Source organism: Habropoda laboriosa, unplaced genomic scaffold, assembly GCF_001263275.1.
Source record: "Habropoda laboriosa isolate 0110345459 unplaced genomic scaffold, ASM126327v1 scaffold69, whole genome shotgun sequence".
Lineage (NCBI taxonomy): Eukaryota > Metazoa > Arthropoda > Insecta > Hymenoptera > Apidae > Habropoda > Habropoda laboriosa.
Window position 1 is genome coordinate 1,036,423 of NW_017100173.1, and position 8,504 is coordinate 1,044,926.

Below are 8,504 nucleotides of genomic sequence, written 5' to 3' on the forward strand. Positions count from 1 at the left end.
TTATTCAAAAATTACTAAATCACAATCTTGTTCAAACAAAAGGTTGGAATAGCACTTAAACCAAAAACTCCAGTTGATGTAGTTGCAGAATATATTGATTTAGCTGACATGATATTAGTTATGACTGTAGAACCAGGTTTTGGTGGACAAAATTTCATGGAACCAATGATGGAAAAAGTATCATGGTTAAGAAAAAATTACCCTACATTAGATATAGAAGTAGATGGGGGTGTTGGACCAGCTACTATTGATACATGTGCAAAGGTTTGTATTTGAATTTAATTTCATAGTATCATAAAATAAACAAAACAATTTAAATAGACATATTTTTTAGGCTGGTGCAAATATGATTGTTTCTGGAACAGCAGTCATAGGTTCTTCTGATCAAGCAAAAGTTATCAAAACTTTGAGAGATACTGTAAATTGTGTATTACAAAACAGTTGAAAATAGGAAAAAAGTCTGCCAAGTATCAAATAGATATATTATAGATACATTGTAAATTAATTAAGGAATATGGTATTTTGTATACAACTTTTACAAAAATAAGGAAATAAAAGGGCAAAATTTTCTAGGTTTTAATGTAATTACTTACATTTGTCCACACAGATAGTTTCATTATTTACAAAACTGTTAAACTGAGCACTTGGCAATGGTAGAACTTTAGGAGATAATTTTGTTCTTAATTCTGCTAAAGTAATTAGAATAGCTTCCTCTGTTCTAATTGTTCTTGATCCTTGTTGAGGACAAGTATTCAAATATTTATCAAACACTAAAGAGGTGTCATCTAGATTTAAATTAGGGTCACTGTCTACTGCAGCCTCTAATCCTGATAATCCTCCAAATATTATTAAAGCATGATGGTATTCCATGCTTTTTGACTCTATTCCATCAATAGAGTTTCCTTTTTCTGAAGTACCAATTGTCAAATCATATCCATTTTTATAAGGACACTGTGTTAATGCTTCTGTAAGATTATTAGCCAACCTCACATTATATCCCCAATATATTCCAATATCTGATTTAGGAATATCAGGAGGTACAATAAATCCTTTTAATTTTTTTGGATTTGTTTGGCCTTCAGGTATTTTTACTGTAACTCTTAATCCACTAGTTAACACTTTATCCACACAGACATCGTTTAACAATCCCACATTCACATGAGAACCATTGCCAATTTTAACTGGTTTATTTGTAACTATTCCCTCTCTATATAGAGACACATCTTGTTGTCGCAAGTGATGTGGGGCATCCAAAGGATTTAGTACTCCAGCATATTGCAAATCTTTATGAATTGGAAAAAAGAATTTCCTTAAATATTGTGGACATTCCAAATATTGTAATATTCTAGCCAATTGTAAACATCCGATTCGTCTTTCACCTAATGCTTCGTCATTTATTACTTTTCTCTTTTCATTTTCAAGTACTTCTCCTTTATCGTCAAAAACAATAATTTCATCTATCTTGTAAACACATGCTGCACGTGCTATTTGACCTGCCAGATACGTTCGTAACTCTGGAGACTGGGCATTGTCTAAAATTGAACCAGGAACTGCAATGCTCACAGTTGAAATGTCTTTTTTCTCAAAATGTTGCTTAACGGGTTTTTCTATTTCTTTCTGTAATTCTTTCTTAGCCTCTTCTTTCTTCAACTTTTTTGCTAACCTCTCTTCCCGCCATTTTTTCCGTTGTTCCTTAAGTAAACGATTGGTTTCCTTCCAATTTTTTGCCGCAGGAATTACTGGAGGCATAATTCTTCGATCTTTTCAAACCATTTGTTTAAATTTTTGTATATTTACAATTTTTCACAGCTATCTCTTTTAATTCTAATTGTTTCGTCCGAAGTATAGTAGAAATCTTATGTAACTAATGAAAGCAATTGATTCTGAATTCCTGTATGTAACCGTTTCATGTGACAGCAGTATTTATTTGGATCTACTCATTGAATTAAACATTATTTGAATTTCTGTAAAATTTATAACATTAATTCAAATTATGGCTGCAGAGGAGGGTTTTGAACAGGTTTTACAAAATTTGTTAAATTTAACGAATTTCAGTAATTAATATTATTTTTTACGTAAAATATTTAACCTTAATCATACTTTCTCAAAACACGTTTGAAATTAATTTATATCAATATACGTTCTTCAAATGTTGACAAATTTTAATAAAGCAAGTTATCAGTGAAATTTATAAATAAAAAATTTAATTGTCACAGTTCGAAGATGAAGAGGCTGAAATTCCGATCGGTGGGACATTACCTGGTGGTAGGAAACGTTTATTTTCGAAGGAATTACGCTGTATGATGTATGGTTTTGGTGATGATCAAAATCCTTACACAGAAAGTGTGGATTTATTAGAAGATCTTGTTATTGAATTCATTACCGAAATGACACACAGAGCTATGGAAATTGGCCGTACTGGTCGTGTCCAAGTAGAGGATATTGTATTTTTAGGTAATGTAATATAAATATTAATACATTTGTTAACATGGTTTATATTGTTGGTTTGTATTCTTACATTTAATTTCTAATCCTAAGTAATAGTAATATAAATTTTCAATTGATTTTCTTTAGTGTATGCAAAATTATATCTTATTAAAATTTAATTTCATAGAAATCTTGTTTTGCAGTTAGAAAAGATCCAAGAAAATATGCAAGAGTAAAAGATCTCCTGACAATGAATGAAGAACTAAAGAAAGCTAGAAAAGCATTCGATGAAGTTAAATATGCAGGTACTGTTAGTCAGTAAATTTCATTTGACATTCTGTCAATATTTAAGCATATATCAAATAATTTTTATTGTGCTAGAACTTATTATTTTATTAGATAAACATATTGATTTCTTTATTGTTTTTTTATTTATTATTTGCAAGCTTATTTCTTAAAAAGAACAATCAATGTTATGATTTGAGAAAAATACAAATAGAGTTTGTCTGAGTGTAAATGATCTATTTAGTGTTTTGAACTGTTTTATTAGATTATTTGCAATACTATTGTTAAAAATTAGTATTGCGTCATAGTAGTTGCACATTTTTTATTTATTTACAAGTATGGAATGCTATATGCTTGCGTGCTGCATCTTTATGATACTTCATGCTTGCTTATCTACATAATTTAGATACATATGGAAGATTATGATGTATTTAAGATTACTTAATCCTTTTTATTATATAAAAAGAGTACTGAATATTAGTACTTAGTTGTATTGTAGAATAGTAATTATTCCATGAAGAATATTTTATTCTCTTTGTTTTGTAGTATTTGTAGTATTGTATTTATGTATATAAAAACAGAATATAAAACAAAACTTTGTTTTATTTTACAAAATAGGTTACAGTTTTATATTGTACATAATAAAAATACAAATATATATATTTTACTTTAATAACTATTTCAGTAACTCGAAATAATTAAACTAATTATTTAAGAAACCCTGATTTGCAATAATTATTGTATATAGTTATTAATACAAAACATTATTTTATTTATTTTTTATACCATTACTCATTACACAGTTTTAACATTAAATATTTGTAAAATATCGAAATATTTATCGAAAAGTTTAATATTTCTATTTAACTATAATTTTTCTTTTCATTTTTATTATGCAGCATGAACAAACAGTGAACAGTGCATGTTTCAGTTTAGGCTGAATTGTAATTTATATTTTAAAAAGTTATTTTGGCTTATTAGCTATTATTACATTAGTTTTTGCATGTATATTATTTCATATTTAAATTAAAGAAGAGCATTATAGTGTTTGCTTGGCCAAGCTTCATTGGAATTTGAATTTTATAAAACTATAGCATATGTTGATTGATATTAGAAACAGCCTCTTTTGCTGACAGAATAACATCAGAGACACCTACACCGTGGTATGAAGAGCCACACAGCCCTAAAGGAATTTTATGCTCAGAGATATAATCGTGGATACGGGTTAAACGTTGTGCGTGACCTATTACATATTGTGGAATACAGTCCTTCAGAATGGAAACATTACATGCTCTGGGATCTTCGTTAATGCATAAAATTTCATTCACATATTTAAGTGCTGTAGTTCTTAAATGTTCTTCTGATGAGCAGTTACCAAAATATTTTTCAAACCATGCCCCACCCATCATTACTGTCAGTACCTGGATTTAAAAAATTGTATATATTCAATATAAAGAAGTGTTTCTAGTCCATCATATATTTGTAAAGAATTGTAAAGACATTAAGGATAATTTTGTGTCATTGTAAGACTAAATTTTTTTAAATTTAGCATAAAAGAGATTAAATTAGAACAAGTAATGTTAAAATTGTAACAATGAATCAAATATCACACCCAAAATTGGAATTTCTTCCTTTGGTGGAATAAGAACTCCAAAAGCATCCACAGGTAAAACATTTTCAGAAAATTGAAGATTAATTACAGCTACTGTTACAGTAGGTATACTGTGTAGTTCTTTAGATAATTCTGGATGTTGTTTTTCTACTAGATTAGCTAAACTTTTTGCAGGCAAACCTGATATAACATGAGAATACTTTTCACTTGTTCCATTTACAATCAATTCTACACTATTTTTATTAAAAATAAGTTGTTCACAATGATGTTTCATCTTTATATTTACTCCACGTTTAATTATATTTTCAGCTAGTGTTTGAGGTAGTTGTTCAAAACCTCCTTGGAGTCCCCATATACGCCATAATTCTCTTTTAGCCCTTTCTACTAAATGTGAAGGCATGCTATGTGATTTAATTACTGTCTGAGTATCATTTGGAATTTCTGATTTAATTGCTTTTCCTTTTTTAACTTTTAACATAGTTAAAAATTTTTGTTTCACAAGACCCTTAACTACAGAACCATAGTTTTGTTCAGCCTCGAACAGACTTGTCATAAAAGATTTTGCACTTAATTTCTGTACATCACCGGCACAAATTCCACACAACATTGGAGCAACCAGTTTTTCAGATACATCTTTCCCAAATCTTCTTTTTACAAAACTATATATACTTTCATCATCTTTAGAAACTTTTACTGCTATCAAATCATTCCATATAACACTACTAAAGGAACGATTTAACAATGTATTTTTTGTTACCATTCCTTTCAAGGTGTTAGGTAAACAATGTAATGCATTATCTGCATAAATATATCGGTTTTTACCTGCAGGGTGGTTAAACTTAATAGGAACAAGTTTAGATGATAATTCTAATTCCTCAATTAAGTCCAATAAATTATGTGAGCTGGCTCTAATAACTCTTGGACCTTTCTCAAAAATTGTTCCATCAGGTTGTTTTATGGAGCGTATCCAACCACCTAGACGATTTGAAGCTTCGAATATAACTAATGGCCCTATTTTTGGATTTTCAAGAGCATAATATGCAGCTGATAAACCTGATATACCAGCACCTAGTATTGCTGTCATTTTTAATTATGTCAATATATAACTATATTACTAAATATTAATTTTTATTATGGATATACATTCATAAATTATTAAATATAACAAAGTGATTTTTTTGATATAAGAATCTTTTACTGCACTATTTATTTTAGCCTATTTTTGCTAAGATTATCTTTTATTAACTTACATACAAAAAGTAACCAGCCATATAACTAAAAATGTATTGTCAATGTTATATAAATTTTGCTGTTTAGTAGATTAAGTATACATACGAGCGCGTTTCGTAGTACGTAATACAAGAAAAGATAGGTTATATTTCTGTAGAAATAAACGAAATCATTGTATGTACATATGTATGTAAAGTAGAAATTTCTATATAGCGTAAAAGAGTGATACTTTCTATTTAAAAATAAAAAATAGTGTTAATTAATATTTAACTTTTGCGCTAACATATTTTTATCTTTAGTGCTTTCTTAAGTGTATATTATTCATTTATATCTAGTCAATGGATCGAATTATAATATGTAATATAAACAGCTCTTTTTCGAAATATTTTAAACATTGCTTAAAAATTTGATAGAATGAAACAATGACGATACACTTAATTTAATACCATTGTATTTGAAATATTTAATTGTATAATGTCTTATTATATGTCATTGACATATTGAATGCAATAGGATAAAAATGGAAATGTCTGCTTACGTCATTTGCAGATTATAATGCATGAATGATAATTTTCTCACTAAAATACGTTAACTTTGAGTTGTGAACAGGTTTGCAGTGACTATTATACTTTATATGCAAGATATTATGTTAAACCAATATTCTATAATTATATAATAGAATTTACACGGATTCCCGCCAAATCATTCTTTAATACATTCGGTGTAACGTACGTTCTTTCATTTTTCTAAGGTATTTCTTTTAAATATTTTTCTGGTTTTTGTACAATGTTTTTAATTTTTAACGAATTATCAATATTGTAATTATTAGAATTTGGGACATCATTAATTATTACAATGAAAGACGGCAGCAGATTGTTGTCAATCCTTCTGAAAGTTTCAGAGAAAGCAGCAAATATTGCAAGAGTTTGCAGGCACAATGATGCATTATTTAAATTACTTGTACAAGAAAAATCAGAAGAAGAAAAAAATTCACGCTTCTTCCAAGACTTTAAAACCTTGGCAGATGTTCTTATACAAGAAACAATCAAACATGACATAGGATTAGAGGTAAGTGAATGGAAAATGCTATTAATTTACATTTTGTATTTTACTTTAATGAAAAATACTAATTTATTAATAGTATATTAGTTGAAACATAGAATGAACAATATAGAATTTTTTAAAGAAATTGCATTATATGGATATTTTGAAAAAGAGAAACATGAAATAAATGGATTAAACATAAGAAATAAACATAAGTTACATAAAATATCACTTATAGAGATTTAGTTTCCAGAATTGTCTAAGGTAGTGCAGGGAGAAGAAAATAACACATTTAGCAATGCTATGGGTGAATCTATAGTAGTTGAAGTATGTTCTACTATTGAAGAAACAACTCAATTATTAGCTAAGGTAATGAGCAATGACAGTGCAACTGCAGAGTTTTTGGCTACAGAAGTTCATAAGGATGTTCAATTCTCAGACATTCCAATTGTAGCTGAGCTACCACTTGATTTTGATATTAACATATATGATCTTGGTATATGGATTGATCCAATTGGTAAGAACAACAATAGTATAATTTAAGTGCCTTAAAGTAAAGATTTTATATATGTACATATAACAGATAAAACATATATTGACCCTACTATTTGTATTAAAACAATGTCTGGGAAATGTATGTGGTAAATATCTATGTTTTTATATACTTTATTCTTTATTATTTTGAGTGTTATGTAAAGTAATGGTAAATTTGATTTAATTATTGTGTTTCTTCTACCTTTAAAATTTCTTTCTTTTTGTTTTATATTGTATATTATATTGTATTTTTATTTTTCATTATATATTTTTTCATTCTTTTTTATATACATTTGAATGGTACTTTTTTATGTCATTATGTAGAATTAGGCAGATTATTTGTCAAATCATGTATTTATTTTGTAGTTTAATAAAACATGCCTGAGGAGCAATTCGTGGAACTTTTGTAGATTCAACTGCAGATTATATAAATGGAGAGGAAAAGGTGGATGATGCCACTGGTGTGCATTTAAGTGGTTTACAGTGTGTCACTGTCTTAATTGGAGTGTACTTGAAAAGTACAGGTATACCAGTTGTGGGAGTAATTAACCAACCTTTTTATACAAATGTGGATTCACAGTATGTAAAATGAAATGTGTGTAATTTATATTTTGTAAGATATAAATATTTAAACGAATTTCATAATTTATTGTGTAGGTGGAAAGGAAACTGTTACTGGGGATTTCTAGAAAACGATGTTGGAAAATGTTCCATAGTGAAAGAACCTAACAATAAAAGGATAATTGTTCTTAGTAGAGTAGAAGATGATAATGTGAAATCTAAGTTATTAAATGCTGGTTTCACTTTAGTGGAAGCAGCTGGGGCCGGTTATAAAATATTAAACGTCGCTCTCGGGCAAGCTGATGCCTATATTTTATCCAAAGGTTCCACATATAAGTGGGATACTTGTGGCCCTCAAGCACTTATACGTTCTTTAGGTGGAGGCATCATTGAATTTCAAAGTTTTATAGATAATCCTGATTCAAATTATACAGATGTAAAATATTTATCTACAACTAATAATTTTTCAAATAGCAATGGCTTGGTGGCATATCGAAATTTTGAAACTTTGCAAATTTTAAAATCAATTTTGTGTGAATAGTGTACTTTTAACAATAGCATATGTAGCATCATGTTACATATTTATTTTAAATGTTTAGAAAATAACTAGTGGTGGTGTTTTATGTGTCTTAAGAAATATTTGGTCTCATTGTATTTACTGTATTTTACTTTGTACCATTTCAAATCCCTTTAATTCTTAATTTTCTCATTATTTTATTGTATTACAAAAATGTTTAATGATGACTTAATTGCTAGAGATAGAAGGTTTTTAAAGCTTCAAAGTATTGAATACATTTATCATACTTAATAT

General features: G+C 28.2%; 5 protein-coding genes across 7 annotated transcripts in view; 3 read left to right on the forward strand and 2 right to left on the reverse strand.

The window, feature by feature from the left end:
• The window catches only part of LOC108578679 (ribulose-phosphate 3-epimerase), a 1,113-nt gene extending 558 nt beyond the window's left edge, over positions 1-555 (forward strand). The window contains exons 3-4 of the mRNA XM_017942054.1: positions 43-264; positions 335-555. Coding sequence (XP_017797543.1) covers positions 43-264; positions 335-445 — 333 coding nt within the window. The 3' untranslated portion in view covers positions 446-555. The remainder of the gene's footprint in view (positions 1-42; positions 265-334) is intronic.
• Positions 556-585: 30 nt separating this feature from the next.
• Positions 586-1,880, reverse strand: LOC108578680 (putative methyltransferase C9orf114 homolog). Its single transcript, XM_017942055.1, has one exon. It carries the CDS (start codon positions 1,747-1,749, stop codon positions 586-588), a length of 1,164 nt encoding a protein of 387 aa, XP_017797544.1. The 5' UTR covers positions 1,750-1,880.
• Positions 1,881-1,972: 92 nt separating this feature from the next.
• On the forward strand, positions 1,973-3,918 carry LOC108578686 (transcription initiation factor TFIID subunit 13). Of its 2 annotated transcripts, XM_017942063.1 has the most exons (4): positions 1,973-2,020; positions 2,217-2,454; positions 2,631-2,732; positions 3,849-3,918. In XM_017942063.1, exons 1-4 carry the CDS (start codon positions 1,994-1,996, stop codon positions 3,851-3,853), a joined length of 372 nt encoding a protein of 123 aa, XP_017797552.1. In that variant the 5' UTR covers positions 1,973-1,993; the 3' UTR covers positions 3,854-3,918. The 2 variants fall into 2 exon arrangements, with proteins under 2 accessions (XP_017797552.1, XP_017797551.1); XM_017942062.1 differs by lacking the exon at positions 3,849-3,918 and having other exon boundaries at positions 2,631-2,749.
• On the reverse strand, positions 3,721-5,417 carry LOC108578683 (protoporphyrinogen oxidase). The gene is given in 2 exon segments (XM_017942059.1): positions 3,721-4,149; positions 4,300-5,417. Coding segments are annotated over 2 exon segments (1,458 nt in total). The 5' UTR covers positions 5,409-5,417; the 3' UTR covers positions 3,721-3,800.
• A 750-nt stretch (positions 5,418-6,167) lies between these two features.
• LOC108578685 (inositol polyphosphate 1-phosphatase) lies at positions 6,168-8,234 on the forward strand. 2 transcript variants are annotated; one of them, XM_017942060.1, is made up of 5 exons: positions 6,168-6,305; positions 6,384-6,622; positions 6,845-7,115; positions 7,543-7,711; positions 7,790-8,234. In XM_017942060.1, the coding sequence occupies exons 2-5, from the start codon at positions 6,410-6,412 to the stop codon at positions 8,232-8,234; spliced, it is 1,098 nt and encodes a 365-aa protein (XP_017797549.1). In that variant the 5' UTR covers positions 6,168-6,305; positions 6,384-6,409. The 2 variants fall into 2 exon arrangements, with proteins under 2 accessions (XP_017797549.1, XP_017797550.1); XM_017942061.1 differs by lacking the exon at positions 6,168-6,305 and having other exon boundaries at positions 6,381-6,622.
• The last annotated feature ends 270 nt before the right edge of the window (positions 8,235-8,504 follow it).